Source organism: Zea mays, chromosome 1 (genome assembly GCF_902167145.1).
Source record: "Zea mays cultivar B73 chromosome 1, Zm-B73-REFERENCE-NAM-5.0, whole genome shotgun sequence".
Taxonomy (NCBI): Eukaryota; Viridiplantae; Streptophyta; class Magnoliopsida; order Poales; family Poaceae; genus Zea; species Zea mays.
The window spans coordinates 172,175,167-172,202,389 of record NC_050096.1 but is presented as its reverse complement, the minus strand read 5'-3'; the positions used below and the strand labels follow the sequence as shown (position 1 = coordinate 172,202,389).

The 27,223-nt window shown below is 44.1% G+C and overlaps 2 protein-coding genes and 2 long non-coding RNA genes across 4 annotated transcripts; 3 read left to right on the top strand and 1 right to left on the bottom strand.

Annotated features, from left to right (window-relative positions):
• The first annotated feature begins 11,191 nt into the window (after positions 1-11,191).
• Positions 11,192-12,178, top strand: LOC109941543 (uncharacterized). The gene is made up of 3 exons (XM_020542623.1): positions 11,192-11,659; positions 11,778-11,933; positions 12,113-12,178. Exons 1-3 carry the CDS (start codon positions 11,192-11,194, stop codon positions 12,176-12,178), a joined length of 690 nt encoding a protein of 229 aa, XP_020398212.1.
• A 621-nt stretch (positions 12,179-12,799) lies between these two features.
• LOC109943698 (uncharacterized) lies at positions 12,800-13,286 on the top strand. Its single transcript, XR_002266768.1, has 3 exons — positions 12,800-12,827; positions 13,048-13,161; positions 13,246-13,286. It is a non-coding gene; the product is annotated as an uncharacterized lncRNA (long non-coding RNA).
• Positions 13,287-13,729: 443 nt separating this feature from the next.
• On the top strand, positions 13,730-14,281 carry LOC109943697 (uncharacterized). Its single transcript, XR_002266767.2, has 3 exons — positions 13,730-13,840; positions 13,925-14,105; positions 14,194-14,281. It is a non-coding gene; the product is annotated as an uncharacterized lncRNA (long non-coding RNA).
• Positions 14,282-15,499: 1,218 nt separating this feature from the next.
• LOC103649113 (protein FAR1-RELATED SEQUENCE 2-like) lies at positions 15,500-19,136 on the bottom strand. The gene is made up of 10 exons (XM_020542621.1): positions 18,849-19,136; positions 18,744-18,780; positions 18,269-18,323; positions 17,227-17,605; positions 16,878-17,145; positions 16,431-16,771; positions 16,290-16,355; positions 16,073-16,207; positions 15,830-16,001; positions 15,500-15,507 (listed from the first exon to the last, which is right to left on the bottom strand). The coding sequence occupies exons 1-10, from the start codon at positions 19,134-19,136 to the stop codon at positions 15,500-15,502; spliced, it is 1,749 nt and encodes a 582-aa protein (XP_020398210.1).
• Positions 19,137-27,223: the final 8,087 nt, after the last annotated feature.

Here is a 27,223-nt window from a genome sequence, read left to right as displayed (position 1 = left end):
TGGGGTACCAAAGACCAAACTTAGGACTATGAACTAGATATCTCAAGATTCGTTTCACGGCCCTAAGGTGAACTTCCTTAGGATCGGCTTGGAATCTTGCACACATGCATACGGAAAGCATAATATCCGGTTGAGATGCACATAAATAGAGTAATGATCCTATGATCGACCGGTATACCTTTTGATCTATGGATTTACCTCCCGTGTCGAGGTCGAGATGCCCATTGGTTCCCATGGGTGTCTTGATGGGCTTGGCATCCTTCATCCCAAACTTGGTAAGAATGTCTTGAATGTACTTGGTTTGGCTGATGAAGGTGCCCTCTTGGAGTTGCTTGACTTGAAACCCTAGAAAATACTTCAGCTCCCCCATCATAGACATCTCGAATTTTTGAACCATGATCCTACTGAACTCTTCACATGTAGATTTGTTAGTAGACCCAAATATGATATCATCAACATAAATTTGGCATACAAACAATTCATTTGAAATTGTTTTAGTAAAGAGAGTAGGATCAGTTTTTCCAACTTTGAAGCCATTAGTGATAAGAAAGTCTCTTAGGCATTCATACCATGCTCTTGGGGCTTGCTTGAGCCCATAAAGCGCCTTAGAGAGTTTATACACATGGTTAGGATACTCACTATCTTCAAAGCCGGAAGGTTGCTCAACATAGACCTCCTCCTTGATTGGTCCATTGAGGAAGGCACTTTTCACGTCCATTTGATAGAGCTTAAAGCCATGGTAAGTAGCATAGGTAAGTAATATGTGAATTGACTCAAGCCTAGCTACGGGTGCATAGGTTTCTCCGAAATCCAAACCTTCGGCTTGTGAGTATCCCTTGGCCACAAGTCGGGCTTTGTTCCTTGTCACCACACCATGCTCATCTTGCTTGTTGTGGAAGACCCACTTGGTTCCTACAACATTTTGGTGAGGACATGGAACTAAATGTCATACCTCATTCCTCGTGAAGTTGTTGAGCTCCTCTTGCATTGCCAACACCCAGTCTGAATCCCTTAATGCGTCTTCCACCCTGTATGGCTCAATAGAAGACACAAAGGAGTAATGTTCACAAAAATGAGCAACACGAGATCGAGTGGTTACTCCCTTTTGAATATCACCGAGGATGGTGTTCACGGGGTGATCTCTTTGTATCGCTTGGTGGACTCTTGGGTGTGGCGGTCTTGGACCCTCATCATCCTCCTTGTCTTGATCATTAGCATCTCCCCCTTGATCATTGTCCTCCTCTTGAGGTGGCTCCTCTTGATCTTCATTTTCATCATCTTGAGCTTTATCCTCATCTTGAGTTGGTCGAGATGCTTGCATGGAGGAAGATGGTTGATCTTGTGCTTGTGGAGGCTCTTCAGATTCCTTAGGACACACATCCCTAATAGACATGTTCCTTAGCGCGACGCATGGAGCATCTTCATCATCTAGCTCATCATGATCAACTTGCTCTACTTGAGAGCCGTTAGTCTCATCAAACACAATGTCACAAGAAACTTCAACTAGTCCAGTGGACTTGTTAAAGACTCTATATGCCCTTGTGTTTGAATCATAACCAAGTAAAAAGCCTTCTACAACCTTAGGAGCAAATTTAGAATTTCTACCTCTTTTAACAAGAATAAAGCATTTGCTACCAAAGACTCTAAAATATGAAACATTGGGCTTTTTACCGGTGAGGAGTTCATATGATGTCTTCTTGAGGAGTCGATGAAGGTAGAGACGGTTGATGGCATAGCAAGCGGTGTTGATTGCTTCCGCCCAAAACCGGTCTGAAGTCTTGTACTCATCAAGCATGGTCCTAGCCATGTCAAGTAGAGTTCTATTCTTCCTCTCCACTACACCATTTTGTTGTGGCGTGTAGGGAGAAGAGAACTCATGCTTAATGCCCTCATCCTCAAGAAAGCCTTCTATTTGTGAGTTCTTGAACTCCGTCCCATTGTCGCTTCTAATCTTTTTGATTCTCAATCCAAACTCATTTTGAGCCCGTCTCAAGAATCCCTTCAATGTTTCTTGGGTTTGTGATTTTTCCTGCAAAAAGAACACCCAAGTGAAGCGAGAATAATCATCCATAATAACTAGACAGTACTTACTCCCGCTGATGCTTATGTAAGCAATCGAGCCGAATAGATCCATGTGGAGTAGCTCAAGTGGCCTATCAGTCGTCATGATGTTCTTATGTGGATGATGAACACTAACTTGCTTCCCTGCTTGACATGCGCTACAAACCCTGTCTTTCTCAGAATGAACATTTGTTAGTCCCAAAATGTGCTTTCCCTTTAGAAGCTTATGAAGATTCTTCATCCCAACGTGGGCTAGTCGGCGGTGTCGGAGCCAACCCATGTTAGTCTTAGCAATTAAGCAAGTGTCGAGTTCAGCTCTATTAAAATTCACTAAGTATAGCTGACCCTCTAACACTCCCTTAAATGCTACTGAATCATCACTTCTTCTAAAGACAGTAACACCTATATCCATAAAAAGACAGTTGTAACCCATTTTGCATAATTGAGAAACAGAAAGCAAATTGTAATCTAAAGAATCTACAAGAAAAACATTGGAAATAGAATGGCCAGGTGATATAGCAATTTTACCAAGTCCTTTGACCAAACCTTGATTTCCATCCTCGAATGTGATAGCTCTTTGGGGATCATGGTCTTTCTCATAGGAGGAGAACATCCTTTTCTCCCCAGTCATGTGGTTTGTGCACCCGCTATCAATGATCCAACTTGAGCCCCCGGATGCATAAACCTACAAAACAAGTTTAGGCCTTGTTCTTAGGTACCCAAACGGTCTTGGGTCCTTTGACATTAGAAACAAGCACCTTGGGTACCCAAACACAAGTCTTTGAGCCCTTGTGTTTGGCCCCAACATATTTGGCAACTACTTTGCCTGATTTGTTAGTTAAAACATATGATGCATCAAAAGTCTTAAATGAAATATTAGGTTCATTTGATGCAATAGGAGATTTCTTTTTAGGCAATTTAACATGGGTTGATTGCCTAGACCTAGATGCCTCACTCTTATACATGAAAGGATGATAAGAGCCAGAGTGAGACTTCCTAGAATGAATTCTCCTAATTTTGTGTTCGGGATAACCGGCAGGATATAAAATGTAACCCTCGTTATCTTGAACCATGGGAGCCTTACCCTTAACAAAATTAGACAATTTCTTCGGGGCATTAAGCTTGACATTGTCTCCCTTTTGGAAGCCAATGCCATCCTTAATGTTAGGGCGTCTCCCACTATAGAGCATGCTTCTAGCAAATTTAAATTTTTCATTTTCTAAGTCATGCTCATTAATTTTAGCACTAAGTTGAGCTATGTGATCATTTTGTTGTTTAATTAAAGCTAGGTGATCATGGATAGCATCAACATTAATGTCTCTACATTTAGTGCAAATAGTAACATGCTCAATGGTAGATGTAGAGGGTTTGCAAACATTTAATTCATTAATCTTAGCATGTAAAATGGCATTCTCATTTCTAAGATTAGAAATTGAAACATTGCAAACATTTAAATCTTTAGCCTTAGTAATTAATTTTTCATTCTCAATTTTAAGGATAGAGAGTGATGCATTCAACTTGTCAATCTTAGTAATCCAACTAGCATTATCATTTCTAAGACTAACAAAAGAATCATCACAAACATTTAAATTCTCAACCTTAGCAATTAATTTAGCATTCTCATCTCTAAGGTTGGAAATAACATCATGGCAAGTGCTTAGCTCACTAGTTCATTTTTGACATTTTTCTACTTCCTGAGCATAAGCATTTTTAATCTTAACATGCTTCTTATTTTCTTTAATAAGGAAGTCCTCTTGGCTATCCAAGAGTTCATCCTTCTCTTGAATAGCTCCTATCAATTCATTTAATTTTTCTTTTTGTTGCATGTTTAGGTTAGCAAAAAGGGCAAGCAAATTATCCTCATCATCACTAGAGTTCTCCTCATCACTAGATGTTGTATATTTAGTGGAGGCTCTAGATTTTACCTTCTTTTTGCCGTCTCTTGCCATGAGGCACTTGTGACCGACGTTGGGGAAGAGAAGACCCTTGTTGATGGTGATGTTTGTGGCGTCCTCGTCGGAGGAGGAGTCGGTGGAGCTCTCATCGGAGTCCCACTCCCGACAAACATGGGCATCGCCATCCTTTTTCTTGTAATACTTCTTCTTCTCCTTCCTTCTTCCCTTCTTGTCGTCTCCCTTGTCACTATCACTTGATAATGGACATTTAGCAATGAAATGACCAGGCTTACCACGCTTGTAGCAAACTTTCTTGGAGCGGTGTTTGTAATCCTTCCCCCTCCTTTGCTTGAGGATTTGGCGGAAGCTCTTGATGATGAGCGCCATCTTCTCGTTGTCGAGCTTGGAGGCATCGATGGGGAGTCTAGTTGATGTAGACTCTTCTTTCTTCTCCTCCGTCACCTTGAATGCGACGGGTTGCATCTCGGGTGTGGAGGAGGCGCCTTGCTCGATGATTTTCTTGGAGCCTTTGATCATTAATTCAAAGCTCACAAATTTTCCTATAACCTCCTCGGGAGACATTAGCTTGTATCTAGGATCACCACGAATTAATTGAACTTGTGTAGGATTAAGAAATACAAGTGATCTTAGAATAACCTTGACCATTTCATAGTCATCCCATTTTGTGCTCCCGAGTTTCCACACTTGGTTCACCAAGGTCTTGAGCCAGTTGTACATCGCTTGTGGCTCCTCCCCTTGATGAAGCATGAAGCGACCGAGCTCCCCCTAGATCGTTTCCCGCTTGGTGATCTTGGTCACCTCATCTCCTTTGTGCGCGGTCTTGAGTACGTCCCAAATCTCTTTGGAACTCTTCAACCCTTGCACCTTATTATACTCCTCTCGACTTAGAGAGGCGAGGAGTATAGTAGTGGCTTGGGAGTTGAAGTGCCGGATTTGGGCTACCTCGTCCGAGTCATAGCCTTCATCCCCTACAGATGGTTCCTGTGCACCAAATTCAACAATGTCCCAAATGCTAGCGTGGAGTGAGATTAGATGGTGCCTCATTTTATCACTCCACATACTATAATCTGCACCGTCAAAAACTGGTGGTTTGCCTAGTGGGACGGAAAGTAAAGGAGTGCGTTTGGAAATGCGAGGATAGCGTAAGGGGATCTTACTAAACTTCTTGCGCTCATGGCGCTTAGAAGTGACGGACGACGCGTCGGAGCTGTAGGTGGAAGGTGACGAAGAATCGGTCTCGTAGTAGACCACTTTCTTCATTTTCTTCTTCTTGTCGCCACTCCGGTGCGACTTGATGCGGGGAGGTGATTCCTCCCTCTTCTTGTTGCCGGACTCTCCCGATGGCGCCTTCCCGTGGCTTGTGGCGGGCTTCTCGCCGGTCACCATCTCCTTCTTGGCATGAGCTCCCGACATCACTTCGAGCGGTTAGGCTCTAATGAAGTACCAGGCTTTGATACCAATTGAAAGTCGCCTAGAGGGGGGGGGGTGAATAGGCAAATCTGAAATTTATAAAGTTTAAGCACAACTACAAGCCGGGGTTAGCGTTAGAAATATAATCGAGTCCGAAAGAGAGGGCGAAAACAAATCACAAGCAAATAAGAGCGGATGACACGGTGATTTGTTTTACCGAGGTTCGGTTCTTGCAAACCTACTCCCCATTGAGGTGGTCACAAAGACCGGGTCTCTTTCAACCCTTTCCCTCTCTCAAACGGTCACTTAGACCGAGTGAGCTTTCTCCTTAATCAAATGGGTCACTTAGACCCCCACAAGGACCACCACACAATTGGTGTCTCTTGCTTTGATTATAAATCACTTGAAGAATGAGAATGAGGAAGAAGAAAGCACGATTGCAAACACCAAGCGACAAGCGACAAATAACACACGTATCACTCTCTCTCTCAAGTCACCAATCACTAATGATCACTTGTCTCAATTGTGGAACTTGGAGAGATTGAAGGCTTTGATTGTGTCTTGGAATGGATTGCTTGCTCTTGTATTGAATGTAGAAGATTGGAATGCTTGGGTGTATTGAATGGAGGTAGTTGGGGTTGTATTTATAGCCACCAACCACTTTCTAGCCGTTGCTCCAATTCTGCCGACCGCGGACGGTCCGTGCCCCTGGTCCGGACGGTCCGCCCCTGTACATCAATGGCTGAAATCGCAACGGTCAGCAGTAACGGCTATGTCAACGGCTATAATGCATTAAATGTGTCGTTAGATGTCAGATAAAGGCAGTCGCGGACGGTCCGGTCGTGCACCCCGGACGGTCTGCGAGGACGCTATAATTCATTTTACCGAACCCGTCACCTTCGGGTTTTTCGGTTCCTCACCTACCAAACAGTCCGCGCCTGAGGCCGGATGGTCCGCGTGTGGTCTCGGACAGTGCTTGCTTGCCCTCCAAACAGTCCATAGTGTAGACTTGGGTTTTTGCATTGGTTCTGTCCGAGGGTCATCCTGGTGTCGCGGACGGTCCGCCGCAAGGGCACGGACGGTTCGCGCTTAGTCTGTTTTCCCAAAAAGCTTCTCTTGTCCGGAATAATCTACGGTATTCCGGACATTCGATTTAGAATAGTTGTAGATGAACCTTTGGCATCTATAGAATCATATAATCTTAGAGCAAACTAGTTAGTCCAATTATTTGTGTTGGGCAATTCAACCACCAAAATCATTTAGGAAAAGGTGTGACCCTATTTCCCTTTCACATAGTCTTGTACTGAAATTGCAGAAAATAAAAAAAAATGATAAAACAAGCCTTTTAGGCCATTTTTGGCCCATATTGGTGGCCCAGGCAGCGGCCTCATGGCCAGTAAGCCGGCCCAGCCAAGTGGTCGGCCGAGGAGGCCCACCAAAGGAACTAGGCGCCCATTATAAATGGGGGCGGTTAGGGATATCAAACCCTAACCGCCCCTAGAGCCACCGCCGCCAGTGCCAGCCCGCGCCGGGGCTCGCGCTTAGGCCACTGTCGTCAGGGGCTTGCCAGCCCTTGCCCACACCGGGGGGGGGGGGGGGGCTTGGTCGCCGCCGCTAGGTCGCGCTGAGGGCACACCGGCTGTGCTCGCCGAGGCCGCGCTAGAGGCCTATGACAGGGACGCATCGCCTACGCCCACGAGGTCGTCGTTGGGGGCTTACCAGCCCTCGCCCAGGCTGGGGGGCTTGGCAGCCAGCGCCTGGAGCATGCCGGCGCCGGGTGTGCCGTGGTCGCGTTGCATGGCCGCTCAGCCACCCGCGCTGGGGCCCTCGCGCCACACGGGTCTTCATGCCTGGGCCACCCGCGCCTGGCCTGCGCCGTGGCTGGCCGAGCCCGCCCGTTCTGGGCCACGCCGGGACTGCCGGCGCCCTCCCCCACCCCTCTCCCCCCACCGGCCGGCATGGTGATCACCGCCACGGGCTAGTCCGAGGGCCATTAGGCCCTCTCACTGGAGGAGGGAGTTGAGGCCACCCCATTGGGGCGGTGGGCGGTGAAGATGAGGCGTTCGCGCGGAGCGTCGACGACGCGAGGAGGTAGTCCACAACAGGCAATGATGGTCCCGACGACAACCGACTCTGGCGGGGTTGGGGAACAGTTACGACGAACTGCTGCGGCAGTGGGTGGAGGAGGCGGTGGTGCCAAATCCATCTCCATGGGTGTGGTCGCCGATGACTCCGCATCTCCGTTTGGGACCGGTGGTGACGGGAGCGCGATGGGGAGACCACATTCAACCATCGACAGCGGCACTACCACTGTCCATCCGTGGATCACGCAAAAGTGCACGTTATGCACTTGAACACGACGTGCAGGGATGACGTGCACCAGTGGGATCATGGCTTCTTGCCCAATAGCGTACACCTCCAACAGCGCATCGTCGATGACATGAAGGACTTCACACATATGGTGGATGCGAAGAGGAACAGTTTGCTCCATACCTTTTTCGTCGATCTTGAGGCCGGGGCCTCCGTTCTCCTCCAAAACAGTGAGCGTTTTTTCTCTTCTCCCTCTGTTCTCGCGAGCACGTGTTGATAACATATTGTAATCAGTGTGGAAATGAGTTTGGGAGAATGACAACAACTTCTTTATTGCAGGGAATCTTAATGTAGATATATACATGAAGAGGTGGAAGCCAAAAAAAATATGTTCCTTGATGGAGTAACTGCCGCACCAATTGGATTAATTACATACAAAATGTCATATTTCCTAACAATCCTCACGTTATTAGCGACGCGGTCTCTCTGTGCGACCGCCAGCGAAGCTTAGCATTGTTGGGCCGCCGGACCTCAGGAGGCGCCAAAATTCATGATCCACGCAGTCGTGGGCTCGCCCCATCACCACCGGCCGGCTGCCACGTACGTAGCTAGCTGTGGCTCCCTACTACACATGGGTCCCAGCTGGGCTCAACTTCCGCAGAGCTTTTTAGTAGTTTTGCTCGCCAAGCAATACGTGCATTGCATGCACACACGTCCAAGCGCGCGTGACCTCGCTACGTACGTGGCCGAGTTCCGGGCCCGGGGCCCAAAAAGTTGCCGTCGTGCATGCGAATCTGTGGGCGACTGTGCTACGTGAATCGTGATGAGTCATCTCGTCTGACAGTCCGAGTCATCATGAGGAAACAAAGCCACAACGTGTAGCGGCCGTCGGTCGTATTACGTATACGTAGGCCGGCATACGTGTACCGTGTAGCATAAAGCCACAACGTCATGCATACTCTCGCTCAGTTGTAAATTATAAAAGCATCCTAACTTTGTTAAAGAGTTAAATCATCTTAAATCTAACCAAAGCTCTACTATAAAAATTATAAAAATCCGTGACATCAAAAATCAAATAATAACTTCCCTCTTTTGAGGCGTTGTTGAACACCACTGGGCCGCACAACTAACAAACCTGAAAGTGTTGACGAGCACCACCACCAACACAGCACCTCATGGCGACAGAGAGCGCAACGGCGATGCTAAAATAATTCTAGCAACGTCGTCGAAAATTTAATCTCTTAATTAGTTTTTCTGGTTTCCCCAGTTTTATTTCATAGTTATTATATGTCAACCTTCTCACTTTATACAAAAATAAGATAAAATTATATTTAAGTGGGGGTTTAAACTTTAGTTGTTGGAATCCATACCCACATAACGAACAAAATACATATGCTTTTATGTTTAATTAAAACAAAATTTACCCATATTGTTGAACATCAAAAGTGACGACGACTCGGCCCTAGGGCCCGAACGGTCCTCGTCCCCGCGATCAGATTAACTCGGACGATTATCTTTACCTCATATGGCTATCTATCTAATCACGTGGGATTTGTTAGCTATCGCCTATAAACGAGTTCAGACCTCTCTCTCTCTCTCTCTCTCTATATATATATATATATATATATATATATATATATATATATATATATATATATATATATATATATATATATATATATATAGTATTTAGAGCCCTGGGCTCTCTCTAACTAATGGAAGCCCCGACCAGAAACTGACCAGGTGCTCTGACCGGCACGCACGCTTTACTGGTTGACTGTAATACATTGTTACGTCAATTATAAATACGAGTTATGCTCATTTTTGTTACCGTTTACACTCCTTTGGTGTGCGCACGTCTCGCGGCATCCGGGCCCACGAAAAGATCGTGTCCCCGCAATCTGGGCAGCTTACGTATACCGGGCCCACGAATCAAGGAAACGAGCTTTCATTTTCTCAGCTCATCTCTCCCGTAACTATCGCTGCCGCCGAACCCTAGCCAAAATCCGCCGCCGTATGCTGCTTCTCCTCCGCGCCCGGCGAACCCTAGACTAATCGCCGCCGTGAGCATTAAGATTCTCCCCCGCAGTTCCCCCGCCGTCGCATTCTCCTTCACCACCGCAGAGACCCGCACTCGCCTTCTCCGCCGCATACACGCCGTGGCCTTGTTCTTCGTCTCCGGCAAGGGACCCGGAATCGCGGAGGCGGTTGTGCCGCCCCTGCGTTCTTCTACTCGTCAGAGACCGAGACCTCGATCTTCTCCACCACGGCGGCCGAACGCCGAGTCCCCTACCTCGTCGCGAGGTCCGTCCCCAACGTCGAGTCCCCAACGCATTTGACACAGCCCCGCGTCGCATTGGGTTGTCCCCTGCAGAGGTGTCTCAAATTCAGCCGCCCTCCAGGCCCATCCACATTCCGGTAAGCCATCAACCTTTAACTCTTACAATCTGAATCGTAGATAGAGTTCACATTATTATTTTGCCAATTGCTTGATTTATCAAATACCAATTCATTATAAATTTATAGTTAAATGGAGACACAAATGTATACTATGCAATCTATCACACGTTTATGCAGTTTACAATACTTTGTTTATGCTGATTTGTTGACAGAAGTATGATCCAAACATCAATACATTATGCCATAAAACCTATTGATGTTCAAATTGGGCCAGCTCACACGAAATAACCAGGTTATACATTAATTGGATGTCGCATATGAGCAGATTTTTTTTGATCAAGTTAGTCTCACAAGTTTATGCAATTTACAATATTGTGTTATGCTGCTTTGTTGATACAATTATGCAATTTACAATTTAGTAGTGATGTTGCACGATATGTTGGGATCTAATGCAATGTATGGTCATGAACTGAACTGAATTGACTTGCGTTTATTTTTTTTTGATCCTTTACGTATTTTTATGTATATGTGTTGTTTCATTTGGCAGGAACATCAGTGATGAAGAACGTAGACCGACCTCCTTCCAATCCAAAACGGATCATAATCCAGTCTACTCAGGAGTGCTTCAGCGTTGACATACCCCGTGCTCCGGCGGGGACTATTAGACCCGAAACAAGGCATGCTGCTGATGAGGATGATGACTTTATGCCATTATCCAAGAAGCGTAACTTGGACGACAGCCCTGGGAAAGTTTTGAAGAAGGTAGTCACTAAGCGGAGGAAAGCAGTGCCCCCCCCCGACAGGTTAGATATTTATGTCTATGGCAATATATCATTTTATGCGTGAAATCATGTTGTCTTGATGTCTGAGTTAAACATTGTGTTGCGATTATGCAGATGTAAATGTTTACAATATTCATTTTATATACTTTTTCCAGCAGAGGCTGAACGTCAGATGCAACCCCCCAAGATGTGTTAGTAAGCATACAGATATTAAATGACAGACAGCAACAAGCAATTGCACGTAGGGGATTTTCTAGTATTCTTGATATGAGACTGGACGCACTCGGCAGCAGATCACACTTAGCTTGGCTGATGGAAAAGCTTGACCACAATGACATGACAATTCGAGCTGACCCTGGAAAGGAGCTGAAAATTACAAAGGATATGGTGCACCTAATTTTGGGGTTACCGAATGCTAGGGGAGGAACTGCATTGGGCATCGATGAAGCTGTTGCTGCCAACAATTTAAGAGCTGAACTTGGCCTATCGAAAGAAGATTTTGGGGTTACAGCTCTTCAAGATCGTTTGAGGAAAGGTTCTGACGATGATTTAAGCATCAGATGCTTTTTCTTGATATTGTTCAATAGGTTGTTGTTCCCTACTGCCAGCTGGGGAATAACAAACCATGAGGTTCTTTTAACCGAGGAGATGGATCGTTTCCACCAGATGGACTGGTGCCAGCTTATTTTCAATGATTTATGCCAAGCTGCCAAGAAGTGGCATAATAGGAGCGTTACGAACGTTTCTACAACCATCTATGGATGTTCCATCGTTATTCTTGTAAGCATATCCTTTTTTTGTCTGTTACATGTACCCATAATCTTGTATGCAAAATCCATATACACGTAGATTATGCTTTTGTTATGTCTTATAATGACTCATGTTATGCCTTTTGCAGCTGTATTATTTGGATCATTTGCATGACTCAGCGGCACCCCAGAACAAACGTGGAACACCACGAATCAAATACTTTGATAGGAATATTATTCAAGCCCTGACAAGAGCTGACAAGGGCAAGATACGCAAAGGAGAAGAAGCATTTGGACATTGCTCGGTATTTTTTTATGTGTCAATCATTTATTTACATGCATATGATAACGTTCACATACCTTTATGCCCGTTTGTAAGCATATTTGTGATGTTGTTTTGCATTTTCCATTAAACATATGAATCTCATTTATCAATTTAATATGTTTGTATAAGTTTTACTCCATCTTTCACGCCTTTTTTTAGTTCCGAAGCTCCTCAGAGACCTGCTACACAGTTGTACCACCCGTTGATACACAATTCAAGGCATGATTCTATTTATATATTTGTTTGTCATATAATTTCAACATAATATTCAGTGATATGCTATACATTTACTTAATAATTTTCAATTTACAACAGCATAAGACCAGGACCAACACTTTTGATGTTCCTCGTCCTGACCCATCTGGACAGCACTCAATTCACATCGAACTCCCGCTCATCAGGGATTTGATATCAAGCAAGCTGAATCAGCTTCCATCCCGCCACCGTCTGGGTTTCATAGAGAAGCTGTCACATTTTGATGCGGAGGTTGGTAAGGCGTGTTCAGTTATTAAACAGACTCTTCAGCAGATTGTTGAGAAACAATACAATCTATCTGATGTTGTTGGCGAGTTAATTGATGAGGTCCTCCGTGCCGAGGCGGGTGACAACGAAGATGCTTATGATGTGCAGAAAACCACATCAAAATCAGATGATATTCTTCCCCAGACAGCTGGTTAGTCAGTTTAATGTATTTACGTCAATATAAAAAAGTTATGCAATCATTTATCGATATCGTTTTGATGCCATTATCTTAAACAATGTTTTCTTTGTTTACATGACACGTACAGAAGGATGTACGTGTCCGGCCCCCCCAACTGTACCCGATATGTCTACTCCAGTTTCTCAGCAGGATACGCAGTTTACAGACACACAGGTACATGAATTACTGTTAAGGCAACAACATATTCGTGTACTATTAGAAAGTTGCCCCGATGAAGCTGATATGGATCCACTGGTTCATACAAATATAACGAAACAGAACAAAACACCTACAACCTCAGTGGTAATGTTTTTCTTATTAATTGTATTTTTTCATTATAGGGTTGTATTCATCGTTTTATGTAAATAGCATATAACCATTACAATTTTTTCAGGGTAAACATGGTGACGGTGGCAAGAACATGCCGACCAATACAAACGTCACTCCTAAAGCAACACCACACATGGATCCTGACGCGCCGATATTTGATGCGACTCCGCAAATCAAGGTATGACTAAACCCCCTCGTGGTTTTTCTATATTCTCATTAGCAGTTTACTAAATTTGTAATCCATTTATACCATCATTGTTAGTCTACTGGCGGCGTACAACAAGCGGCAGAAACAGACATGCCTGACAGTGGTCCATGCTTTGATCAGACTCCATCTGAACAAGTCAGCTCAGTAATTTACATTTTCTTTGTAGTTTTCAACTGTTCACAGATTTTGTACAGCCATGCTTCACAGTCTAAATAGGTTATGCATCATACAAATCAGTGTTATGCATATTTACACATACATGTATGCTAAGTAGATGTGCATGCAGTTTTTACATAACTGTTAGCTGCCTATGATAAATTACACATACATTTATGCAGTTTGCAAGAATATTTCTGTCTCTTGATCTGTATCAGTAATGTCAGCTCATTAATTTTATGCCAGTTTATGACACTTCATTCCACATACGTATATTCCACTTTATGTCAGCTCAGTAATTTTCATTTTCTTTATAGTTGTCAAAATTGTTCACAGAGTTTTATGTATATTTTCATATATATTTTTAGGTTTATGTTGAAATCGATCCAGCTACAAACACTCCACAGGTTGGCCAGGCTTCTCTTGATTCGGAGATGCAAACTATGTTAGCTCTACGCGAATATTTGTGTGGTCTGCAATCTGACACCGGCAGGTACGAAGTTCATACTAAATCTAAATCTGTTTATATGCTGGTAGATTTATGCGACCTCTCTAATTGATATAAAAAATTCACCAGGACCATAATAGATTATGGTGAATATTCAGCGACATGTTCTGACATATATGAATCTTTTGCCGATGGGAAGTGTCTCGACAATGTATTCATGCAGTGTTTCATCCAATGTGTTATTGATGATGCAAAAAATCAGCAGACTTCCATGAGTTCGAACAGTTTGGTTCTTGATGTTAATGTTGGGGTAAACTATCGTAACTTACATACACCATATTTATATACAAATTAGATGAACCCAAGTACACTCACTCCATTTATATCGTTTATTGCAGTCAATACTCAACTTTGAGGAACAGGAACGACACAGTCGCAACCCTCAACCTTTTGATGAATCTGTACTCCACACACTTCTAGACAATTCATTGCCTCAGACAGATGAATTGGACCAATACAAAGCGGTAACAATCGTATTTCATAATCCAAACATAATTCCTTTTAAATGGAACATATCACATTGTTATGCTTTTGTAAGTTACCATGGTAATTTTATGCTTTTTTTACACGGTCAGATCATGGTCCCCATGGTAAGCAGCGGGCATTGGACATTGTATGTTGTCAACAAGGTCAAGAAGTGCATTCATATTTTAGATTCCAACCCATATGGACCAACACTTGGTGGAACTACATGGAAGGACTATCATTTTGCACATTTGGGCTCAGGTGGCAGAAAGTTACCATGGGCTAAGGTTATTATGAGCAGATTAAACAAAGCAATACAACATGTACGGCCCAGTACATGCTTTCCCAAGTTTGGTAACTTCACAATTGACTTGTGCCCAAATTGTCCTAACATGGCAGCTGGATCCAATGACTGTGGGTTTTATGTCATGGGTTACATTCTATTTTATCAATGCGACGAAGGATCTTTGCGGTCAGACATAGAAGCAGTACGTACAAATTTACCAGTTAATTCTATAGTTGGCACAAGGCAACATATGGAACAGAGGTATAACTAACTCAGTGTTTTTGTATTGTAGGGCAACACCAGTGAGATACGGTCTCTTGCGCTGCATTATATCACATTCCACCCGAAGAACAAAGCATTATCGCTGCTCCAAGACATCCAAAGATTCAAGGTCTAAAGGATGTAGTTTAGTTTGGTCATGTAATAAATTTTGTATACAATGGTTCCCTAAACTTCAGATCAGTCATGTGTGTATATTATGGGCAAAGTCCGTAGACGTTTCTTAGTTTAAGTCAATGACAACTTTGGGGATCAGCTAACTTCTAAACTGGAATGTTGTACCAAACTGTGTTTGAAAGTAATGTGTGTTTCTTGCATTTGATTCTGCCAGGTTCCTGTACAATATTGTTATGTCAATAACCTCGAAGTATGCATGTTTCTTGTCCGAAGTTTACGATATAATTATTGACAGTCTTATGCATGTTTGTCCATACACTTATGATACAATAGTCATCATTATATGCCAATACATTATTATATACATTATTAGAGTTATATACTGCAAACAGGGTCATTTTTTGTACAGTCATGGTTCACAGGCTAACCATCTTATGCATTACACAACGCAGAGTTATGCATTTTTTCACATACATGTATGCTAAGTATATGTACAGTCAGTTTGCTGCATAACTGTTAAAGCTTATGACAAATTACACAGACGTTTATGCCAGTTTGCAAGTATATTTATGATACTTTCTGGAAGTTGTCAAATGAACACAGGAATCACATTTACACAAGGAAATATTTGTATCTTATGGTCTTCTACACTCTACCAGATGAATCATCATCTCCGACATCCACCGTTCATTTTTTCGACATTGATGTCTCATTCCATTGCGGGGCTGCAGCTATGATTTTGTTCCTTGAACCAGGAGGCCGTCCTCGCTTACGTCCAGATAGGTTAGCCAATCGAACCCTATTATCCTCGACAGTTAAACACGTACGGCTGTTGTGACCATCAGCTATGCCACATTTCTGGCATTTCCTGTTCATCTTGTTAGCTCCTTTTGCACCCAATTTTAAAACTTGTTGCTCACTACTTTTGATTGTTCTTCCCTTAGGCTTGGCCTTATCTGGTCTTGCTAAGTTTACACCTTCCATATGAAATTCCAGTTTCTACAAAACAAATATATCAAGTCAGATTTTACATTCACGTATGTCATCATATATTGTAGCAATGTTTTCACCTTTCTAGCTTCCACATCCATAGAACTACTCTCAACCAGCCGAATGTCAGTGTTATGTTCCAATGTTAATATCTGCATATTACATTGATCATCCTTAGTATTGCATTCATTTGTATTAGAGCCCATTAAAATTTCCTGTGAAATAAAACAAAGTCCAGTGAAGACACAAATCTTATAGAGCAGTATATGTAATACATTATAAAGATTTGTTCCATACCTCGTTCCCATCATCTAATTTGCGTAAGTTGTCTATAGCCATTTCTTCTGTTTCATACGCTTCGACCTATATCATCATTACAATCATGGATCATTATCGACAAGTAATTATGCAAAATTCATAACATCACGAGGTGCGTACCTGGATGTCATCGCAAACACTTGTGCCACAACTCTCACTAGTACCTATATCAGGCTCCACACGCATCAATAACCCTAATAATTCGTCCATCATCTCTAGGGCTTTATCATTCCCAGCTTTAGACAGACTTGCATGGTGTACTACTTTCATTGCTTTTTTAAGCAACATCTTCTGTCTATATGATCTAGTTTCTCCATCTTTTCCTTTCAAATTCCTATCGTCTCTTGAAAAAGCCACATATTGATGCGTGGAGTATGTGTATCGTTGCAAAATATACTCACTCGGGATCCTTTCAATTTGTAGATGCATGAAAGCGCGTACAAGATGAACACAAAATAGACCTATAATTGATTAAACATACATTATGTCATATATTAATCGTAAACAGCTATGTATTCGTAATAATTTATAATTTTATATAGCAAAAAATCGTTTAGTATAATATACCTGTATGCTCCCAATGCTTGCACTCACATGAATACTTTCCGGCATCCACATCAGCCCTTATCTTGAATTGGTGTTGACCCCAAACAATTTTATTTGATCTTGTAGTATGTTTCACCACCCAATCATGTTCATCACCCTCTGTATCACGGTCTATTCGGTATGCAGTTGCATATTTTACTGTCTCCTGAAACCTTGTCATCACAGCTCTAGTGTATGCCCTTGCAACTCTTATTTCAAACATATACAATGTAGTTGTATCCTTTTGACCCTGCAAATTACACAATATAGTATTAATACTGTTTTGTTTTTAATAGCATAAAACATATGTTTATTAATTTTTTTCACTTACCATGCATCCTAGTGCCTCTTTGGCCTCTTTCATCTTCCTACTATGCAGGAGCTTCATCATTTGCTTTGCAAATTGATGAAGCGGTGTGTTTGCATCCACGTGGGCACTCTTCACCAACTTGTTCATGCTCTCGCTTCGTTGTGTAGAGACCATAAGACCACAATAGTCTCCTTTGAAAAATGCAGGTACCCAATCTTTGCGTATTTCATATAATCTGGCAAGGGTGTTATTCTCGTGTAGTTGGAAATCATCAAGCATCATTTGCCAGGCAGCCTCGAACTCCATTTCATTCAATGGATGATGTATTATAGATTGGAACCTTGTTTTGAAATCCATGTCCTCAAATCTTGCATAAAATTCATTCAAGTGGGGCATATACCTGTTTTGCACATGCCACAAACTCAATCGATGTATTGTGTTTGGGAATACTCTGCCAAGTGCAATTGGCATGGCAGGGTCTTGATCTGAAATATATAAATTTACATAACATCATGCAAGCCAATATGATATCATATAGTACGTGCCATAATAATTACGAGCCATTTTATTACAACATACCTGTCAGCATCACTCGTGGTCCGTCACATCCCATGCATGTTTTGAACGTATTGAAGACCCACTCGAATGTATCAACTGTCTCGTCTCCTAGTAAAGCAAACCCAAATATTGTGCATTGTAGGTGGTGGTTCGAGCCAACAAACATGCCTAATGGCTTATCATACATATTAGTCTTATGTGTAGTATCAAATGTAACTGCATCACCAAAATCAATGTACTCGGCTTGCTGGCTAGCATGGGACCAAAATATGCTTAAAATTTTCCCTTCTTTGTCCAGTTGAAAGTCTGAAAAAAATTGTGGATTATCTTTCTTGCATAATGAAAAAAAAGATAACAGCTTTGACACATCATTTGCATTTCTCTCCCTTTGCCATGCTTTTTTCCTGTCAAAAAATGTAATGATTATGCACTATATCTAACTCAACACATTACGATTGTTTATGTAATATAAAATACAATTATTGTCAATGCATAATACACTTACAGGTTACTCATGTCCTGCACGGTTATTGGAACGTTTTCTGGGCCACCATGCATTTCTGTAACAAAATCCATAATGCAATGTTGTGGAATCCTGCTTTCTTGCATCGCACTAAGGAACTCCATATATTCACGATCATGTGTTTTGTTGCATTGCAATTGCCCTTTTTCTGTATCTTTCTTCAAAAATTCATGATTATGCTCATAGTTTACCAGATCAATCCGAACAGAAATAACATTCTCTTTAGCATCATCGTAGATTTTTTTAAGTTTCATCCCAGCCTTGCACTGTGTTCGTTTCGAACATGTGTTACGTATCCTTGGATTTCCAGCTACCCTTTCAGCATTCTTTCCTTCCATTGAACAGTTCAACCATTTACAATTCTTCCGCTCCCTATATTTCTTCAACGGAAATCCTACCTCGTATGCATATTGACTATAAAAATTATACGCCTCGTCCACGTTACTAAATGTCATACCGACTTTAGGTATCAATCTTATATCAATATTGTCCGGCTGCGCACAGGAATTTAACATTTACGATTCAATAGCGACTAAATTTAACGTAATATGGGAGAACTTACGTGGCTTTGAAGAATATGAGGTGTGTCCTGTTCATGCGGCCCAATATGTCTCATGGGGATGTGCTTCTCTGCGCCGACCACGTCTGCTGTTTTTGTGTGCTCTTCGATATGTCCAGGTGCCCTCAATGCCGCCGGAGAAGTAACAGAGACACCCTCTGTGTATGGGGCGATTGCAGACGCTACAGGATGCATGTCCATTGAAACAGACGTACCTGCTGGCTTATGCACAGATGTTACAGGCAGGATGTCATCGCCAGCGCCGGTGGTGGACATATTCTCGCCGCCCATCGCCGGCCGGACCTCTCACTTCCGCCGCCGCCAATAATTCAGATGGACGAGCGAACGTGGACGCGGCTGTAAAGTTGTATTAGTTTCCTGCCGTAACTGCGCCTTTATTCACGCGCACGAAGATCACGTATTGCCTTCTCTCAAATCCTGCCGTAAACGTTTGCATGGTTTACGCTATCATGTATCACAACGTTATGCAGTCGTAAACGTCTAGCACATGCAAATATTCGTGCGCTCGATTCCTGGCATGCAAAGATTCCATTTATGCATGAGTTATGCACATTTGTACACATATTTATGGTTGCATAATTGCATGTCGCGTGTAAGCCGGGATACGTGGTTATCCTTTGCATAAATGGCGCAGGTTGGCGTCCAGTGGGCCGAACGCGACCCGATCGGTCTCCCTGGCTGGGGCTTCGCCCACTAATGGAAGCCCAGGGCTTCCATTACCTCTTCCCTATATATATATATGAAGGGGTACGATCGATTGAGAACCCCAGAACATATTCAATCGAACCAATTATTTTATTTATCATTCATGTTCTAGGAGTAGATGTAGCATAGTCTAGTCGTGGTTTTTCACATATTTGTCTCCACCCCTATTCGACTCTATGTCGTCTAGATCCATCTTGGGTGCATTGCCGACCCCAAGACGACCCAAGTATCTTACCCCTCCCCGGGGGCAAGATCCACTCCACTCACGATCTCTTCCTCGACTTGATTTCTTAATTCAAGATTTGATCCTCGAAGTGAAATCGATTTCTATAGGCAACTCTACGTCGTCTGGAGACGTCCCGGTGACCTGATGACCTGGAACATCCTAAGATCTCTGCCCTAGGGGCAATATCTAGGTTCCTGCCATGAAAAGACGACCCTGTGCCATCGTGGACAGTTCAGCCCAGAGCGCGGACCATCCGGAAGCGTGCAGTAAAGGCGCCGCTCCTGCGCCCAGGTCACGGATCATCTGGCCCAAAGACGTGGACCGTCCACGCCACCGCAGAGGGCACCGTCAGGCGGTACACCCCCAGTGATTGGCGCCAAGATCGGCGCCAACACACTTTTTTGGCGACTCCGCTAGGGACGAAGGTTGCATATCTTCAAAATCAGGGTTATATGGCCAATTCTAAAGATCTCAACGGTGTTTCTCCAAATAGAGACACAAGGCTAACTAATTTGTCGACCGCTAAGCATAAAAAAATAAAAGATCACACGAAGAAGCTGGACGAGGAGATCCAGCGACAACAAGATCAGGTGCTCAAGGTGGCGAAGAAGTGGTACCTCACGCACTTTAGGGATGTCGAGTATCATAAGTAGGGGTACCCGGATATGCCCCTATATGTGCTTAACATCTAACTACCAAAAAATCATAAGACACATTCCCCGAGGTCAAGAAAGGATGAATCATGTTTTGCCCAAGACCCTGCTCCACGGTCGCTCAAAACTCCGCCTCGCCCGAGCCTGTCCTCGGGCGAAGGCAGCACTCGGGAAAATCCTCGTCTCGCCCAAGGTCCCCTCTTCATGGAATGGCGGTTTCCGCCTCGTCCGAGCTCGACTCGGATAGGAGGACAACCCCTAGCCCAGCCTCAGTCAAAGGTCACGTGAACCATGGAGACATGTGCATTTAATGCGACGATTCGAATACCTACCCCACATGATGCCGCAGTCAAACTAGGAAGAATGGGACCGCGGCCCATACACTTTCACCAACTATGATGACGCACGCCCGAGAATAATGGCCACTGCTCCCCCATGCCGTCTAGTGTGCTCGAACAACTTTGGATGAGACGTGCACGCGTCTGAGCATGGTCTCACCCTCCGGAGGGAACTCTGTCTCACCCAAAGTCGGCCCCAGCCTCAGGAAAAAACTCTGCCTCGCCTGAGCTCGGCTTCGGTCAACTGCCTCAGCAACAACTCCCCACAAATCCCACAGGAGGCCACTCCGACAGCTGTACTAACCCCTCCCTATACGACTGCATGCCTCGAGGTAGGCTCGACCAATGCCTCGAGAGGAACCTCCATCTTGCCCGAGCCTGGTCTCAGCCTAGATAACATCGACCAAAGGACGTCACCAACTCCTCCATGAAGGCTGTTGACAACGGGATGGCTACAGGACTGATGTCAAGTCTGCTTGACACCATAAGGGGAGAATTACCACACGCTTTTCACCATACTTGTCACTGTTTCAATAACTACGACTTGGACAACACCTCCATCAGACAGGCTCAGGTACACGTTCGAACTCCATATCCTAGCCTTGGCTCTCTCATAGGTCAAGATGCAAATACAGGGATCGAGCGTCCTCCTCCTGGTTCAAGTCAACAGGCAGTACGAAGGCCACACCATCAACCATACCAGCTACAGGGGCTCAGACTCGCCTCCTCTCCACACACGACAAACCATGGTGCTCCTGGCATCCCTCCTTGAGGCTATAAAAGGAGGAGTCCAGGGCTTCATACAGGGAGGAGAACGCTTCACGGGTTTTTCACCTCCATGACTGATATTGGCACTTGCCTCTATCACCACCGGGGTCTTGGGATCCTCACCCTCTCCTGGCTACCTTGTACCCCCTACTACAAGTACTTAGGTGCAAGATAATATAAGTCTCATCCCCCTTCTGCTAGAAGTAGGGTCTTCTCTTGCCCGAACCAGGATAAAAGCTTGTGTCTTCTTGCATCACCCATCTGGATCAGGGCACGCAACACTAATTCACTGGTTGGTAGGACCCTTGTGTCAAAACACCAACAAGGGTAGATCACCACCAGAAGGTCATCTGGGAGAGGAAAATAAACGTCGATTATATGCAGCTGTGCTGCATCAGCTCTCCATGGTATGTGATGCCAAGTCAGCCGATGATATTCATTCTATAATTTTTTTTGATAATCGGATTAAAAGTATCACAGAGGATATAGAGAAGATGGCACATGCTTTAGGAAAAACTCACATGCCCATTTTTTATCACATAAGTTGGGCACTGAAACAATTGCGCCAAACACATCGGCAACAAATGGGTTTTCCCAGCTATATTCTAGTATGTCAGTGGACTCATATCTAGGACGACTGTCACAGCCATCTTCTCTAAATGGTGGGTCAACTCTGAGCACGGTCGGACCGTCCACACATGATCACGGACCGTTCGACACCCTATGCCGAAGAGTCCGGCGTCATATAGAGTCACAAGGGTTGAAGGCATTGCCCGGCGCGACCGGACATTCCCAGAATAGTACCGAACCCTCTATTCCTCGCAGACCGTCCGACTACATAGGTTGGACCTTCCAAAGCACCGGAATTCACCTGTGATTGACCTAGTATAGAAGGCCGACATAAAGATAGTCGACCACCTAAGCCTTAGGAGCTGAAAAGGTTACACGTCACTGAGTTTGTTTGGTTTGCTATGGCCAAATCTTCTGCTCGCTCTCATCCACACTCAGCACAAAAGGGGAAAGTTAAGTTCACATTTAATATTACTAAGTGTGATAAAATATTTGATGAGTTACTTAAACATGGTAATATTAAATTATCACATACAATTCCTCATGTTGAAGAATTAAAAGGGAATGTGTATTGTAAATGGCATGGCTCCTTTCTTCATAACACTAATAATTGTGTTGTCCTCCATTGGCAAATACAATTGACTATAAACAAAGGCCGATTGTGATTTCAAGAGGTGAAGATTAGGGTTGGGCATTCGTTTTTTATGAAACTTCGGTTCGGTTTTTCGGTTTTAAAAAACTTAGGTTTTCTAGACATTAGAAACTAATCGGTTTTCTAGAAAATGAAAAACAAGAAGTTCAGTTCCAGTTTTTTACTTCAATTTTTTGGTAAAAACCGAATACCAAACTTATACTCAAGACAACACATACAACAAGTTTACATGATAGATTGCACATAATTTTAAAAATTAAAATTATATAGGTACAAATATTTAGAGATACATCATACATCACATATAAATAAGTGAATAACATTTTAATTGCATCACACATTTAGTTCACATAATCGAATAGTAAAATTTTAGAATTGATAAAGTTTGGTATTCAGTTTTTTTGGTATTTCGGTTCAGTATAAGGTGAAAACCAACTACGATACTGAAAACCAAACTTCTTAGATACAAAAACCGAACCGAACTACCAAAAAACCAAAAATTCCCTTCGGTGCGGTTTCGGTTTGTGGTAAAAAAGTGCCCACCCCTAGTGAAGATTGATAGGCCACCTGTCCCTGTCGCCACATTAGAGTCGACGAGCAAAAAAGTCTTAGTTCGACCATGTGTGGCTGATAAAAGAAAAGATAAAAATATCATCATTAGGGATCTTCGCATGCCAAATATGTCACGCAGAGTGGTTACTCGGAAGGCTCCGAACAAAAGAAAGGCATGAGGCGCTGGGAGCAACCACGATCGGACACCCGATCAGGGTCACCTGTCCTACGTACGTCGGACGGTCCAGGCACTAAGGTCGGACGGTCCGAGACAGGCACGAATAGTCCGGCTATGAAGGTCGTATGATCCGCAGACGACCAGAAGCAGCATCAACCTCAGACCGTAGGACCACAACGTCATAAAACGGGTACTAGGAAGCAAAACACTTCCAAGACGTCTAGTCGGCTCCGCAGAGTTTGCCCTACTTTTGATCAGCAGCTTGCTAAATATATGAAGAATAAGGTCGTTCCACGCAACCGATCAATAAAACAAACAAAGACAAGAAGACGATCTGTGCAAAAGCAAAGGCTGACTAAACTGGCCCAAAAAGTGGTGCAACCAAGATCGCCTAGTCATCCTCCTCCAGGGATGTTATGGTGCCTTTCGGTCTATTCATCACCGACTAGCTTTCCTAATTAGTCAGCCAAGGGCGTCCCATACCACCCTTGTGGAAGAACTGTTTTCTCAGGTGGTCGCTCCATATTCCAATTAACATAATGATCTTATCATAAACAATAAATAACTCATTGACAATAAATAGCATGATCATGAATAATGTGTGTTGGAACTTGCTCTCAGCAGCAAGGAGGCCAACAAGGGTGAACGGTGGTGACAACAGGGTTACGTGCACGGGGGCAATAGCTCTGTTGATCTGGCCTCTCACGGGCACTGTGCGGGGGTATTTATAGGTATCTGAGTGCCCAGCGCCTTGTGTTAAGGACGCATGTGCCCTCAGACACCTAGTTTATCCCCAGAATATTCCCATAAAGCGGGGTTACAAGCCGTAATTACAAGAATGCCTTTACAAACTAGGCCCGTAACACAAAGGCGGCCACGCGGGGCCCGTTACCGCAGGCCTTCGTCTTGTGCTGAATGAAGCGAAGGGTGTCCCTGCCCGTTTTGTCTTCGTCAAACCAGCGACTGCAGCGAGAGACGACGAGCGAAGGGTGGCGTCTTTGCCTTCGCCCCAACAATGTGTATCTTAACATCCAAAACCACATAAAGCAATAGCATATACTACCCAAAATTTCAGTGGTAAACAAGGTATAAAGATGACCAAACTAGGGTGACCTATTGGGTCCCATCAACATTAACTTATGCAGATCATAATGATTAATAGAAAAATTATTAGGTAAAGAAGAGTGATCAAGGGCACAACTTGCCTTCAACGAGCTCCTGCTCAGTATTTTCCACCTGCTGAGTACCAGGTTCCTCGATCAATTGCTTGTCTACTCGCAACAATACATACAAACATGATATAGGCAAAAATTAACATCATACCAAACATGAGAACAAACTGCATAATAATGTTCTACACGTTGCTACGAAATCGTAGGTTCGAGAACGGCTAAAATTAGAGTTATAATGAATAAGATATGATTTTTCGAAGTTTTATGTGCTTGAGCAATTAAAACATAGGCTAAACCAATTAAGTGCTTGATTTTTTGACAACATGTTAAATAACAAGAAAAGGTTACTAGATTGTAGTTAATATTAATATGAACCTAATACAACTGGAATGGGTTCAATCAGAGCTAAAATAAATTAGTTATGCATTTTCTAAAGTTATTAGGATTACTTTTGCATACAAAAATCATTTTCTAATTAATTTTATCAATGAACAGGGATCAACGGATTGCGCCACTATTTTAAATAAGTTCAGGGTCTATTATGTAAATTCTAGGACCTACTCATAATTTCTTTTGAACTAATCTGTATGACGGGTTGATAACTAAAATAGACAGGGAATCTTTAGCAAACCAGCCACGCCGAAGGGGTACGGGTGAACCAAGGCCATTTGATCATATTTTGATGGCATAGATTAAAAACTGTCTACACTGAATCGGTATGCGTTTGGGGTCGTCGATCTGAAGATCTGCAGTGCAGAGTAAGTTTAAATGAAATCCAATCCCATCCCTCCAATTACCGATCTACGGTCGCGAAGGCTCCCAGCCAAATGGGTATGCAAGGCCTGATCCTAGCCATTGGTGTCCGGATCAACAGCCCTGACCAATCTTCAACCTCCTAATATGGGGACGTAGCGGCGTCGGCCTCGTTCACGGTGAAGCCCTCGCCAGCGTGAGCCAGATTGACACCCGATGCCCGTTTGTTGGCACCTTTTTCAGGCGCCAATCACTCAACAAGAACCGGCGGTGGTGCTCTCTGGTCAGGCGCGGACGGTCCGTGGCCCCGGGCCGGACGGTCCGCGACCTGGGCGCAGGAGCGGTGTCTTTCCTGAGTCACGCCGGACGGTCCGCGACCTGGCGACAGGGTCGTCTTCCTCCTCCTTGCTAGAATCTAGATCTCATCCCGTGGGGGGGAAAGATCTTAAGGTGCTCTAGGTCGATAGATCACCTAGGGCGTCCCCAGATAACGTGGAATCACCTAGGAATTAAGAGATCAATTCGAGGAAGAGGTCTTGGATGGACAATTAGATCTTGCCCCCCGGGAGGGGTGAGATCCTAGGGTTGTCTTGGGATCGGCATGCCACCCAAGACGGATCTAGACGACGTAGAGTCGAATAGGGGTGGAGGTGGATATGTGGAAGACTACAACTTGAACTATGCTACATGTACTCCTAGGGCAGGAAAAGTAAGTAAGGTAATTGGTTCGATTGGAATGTGTTCGGGGGTTCTCAATCGGCCGTACCCCTTTATATTTATAGGGGAGGAGGTCTGGACCTTTTCCTAAGAGATAGCCAACAAACTCCCACGTGATTAGATGGATAATCACGCACGAGATAAGGATAAACATCCAAGTTAATCTAATCCCGGGACACGCGGACCGTCCGAGCCCAAGGGTCGGACCGTTCGCTCATTTTGGTGTCCAACATATGCCCCCCTGCCTTTTGGTGGAGCTTGGCAAACCAAAAGCATCAGCGAAAACTTCGGAAACAATTGACCTCATGAGCTTTTGTTCCCGAAGTAAGGACTCAGCTCGATGCAAGTCATCGGCTCTTGCGATCAGATAATATAAATGCTTGATGGAACTTTAATGCACAGAGGTCATTTAGGATCGCATCCTCTTCGGCCATGTCTACCTGATCAACCTGTCAATAGGCAAAAACTTGTGGTGCCCCCAGCCCAAATAAGCAAACGGATTGGGCCAGTAATACGAATTCATCGCCGTACCACCCCACACATGAGCAGGACAACACATCGGCGATGGATAGAATGGGACGCACCATGCTATCCCCGGAGGAGGATGACAAGGCGATCTTGGTTGTGCTACCTTTTGGGTCCATTTAGTCGGCTTTTGCTTTCACACAGATCGCCCTTTTGACTTCGTCTGCTTTATTGGCCGGTTGTGTGGAACGGCCTTCTTCGTATATTTGGCAAGCAACTGACCAAAAGTAGGGCCGACTCTGCTGAGTCGTCCAGACGTCTTAGTAGTATTTTGTTTCCTAAAACTTGTTTTGGAACCTTGTGGTCCGGTGGTCTGAGGTTGCTGCTTCTGACTGTCTACGGACTGTCCGACCATTATAGCCAGATCGTCTGCTCCTGTCTCAGACTGTTCGACCTTAGTACCCGGATCGTCCGGCGTACGCAGGACAGGTGACCGTGATCGGGTGTCCGATCATGCTTGCCCCTCGGTGCCTTCAGTCTTTCTTTTGTCCGGAGTTTTCTGAGTAACCATTCTGCGTGACATATTTGGTGTGCGGGGATCACCAATG

Coding starts and splice junctions, on each gene's coding strand:
- LOC109941543 (XM_020542623.1), top strand. CDS start 11,192: ATGGAAAAGCTTGACCACAATGACATGACAATTCGAGCTGACCCTGGA. Junction 11,660..11,777: donor GATGTTCCATCGTTATTCTT/GTAAGCATATCC, acceptor TGCCTTTTGCAG/CTGTATTATTTGGATCATTT. Junction 11,934..12,112: donor AAGCATTTGGACATTGCTCG/GTATTTTTTTAT, acceptor GCCTTTTTTTAG/TTCCGAAGCTCCTCAGAGAC.
- LOC103649113 (XM_020542621.1), bottom strand. CDS start 19,136: ATGGGCGGCGAGAATATGTCCACCACCGGCGCTGGCGATGACATCCTG. Junction 18,781..18,848: donor CTCATATTCTTCAAAGCCAC/GTAAGTTCTCCC, acceptor TCCTGTGCGCAG/CCGGACAATATTGATATAAG. Junction 17,146..17,226: donor AAGAGGCACTAGGATGCATG/GTAAGTGAAAAA, acceptor TGTAATTTGCAG/GGTCAAAAGGATACAACTAC.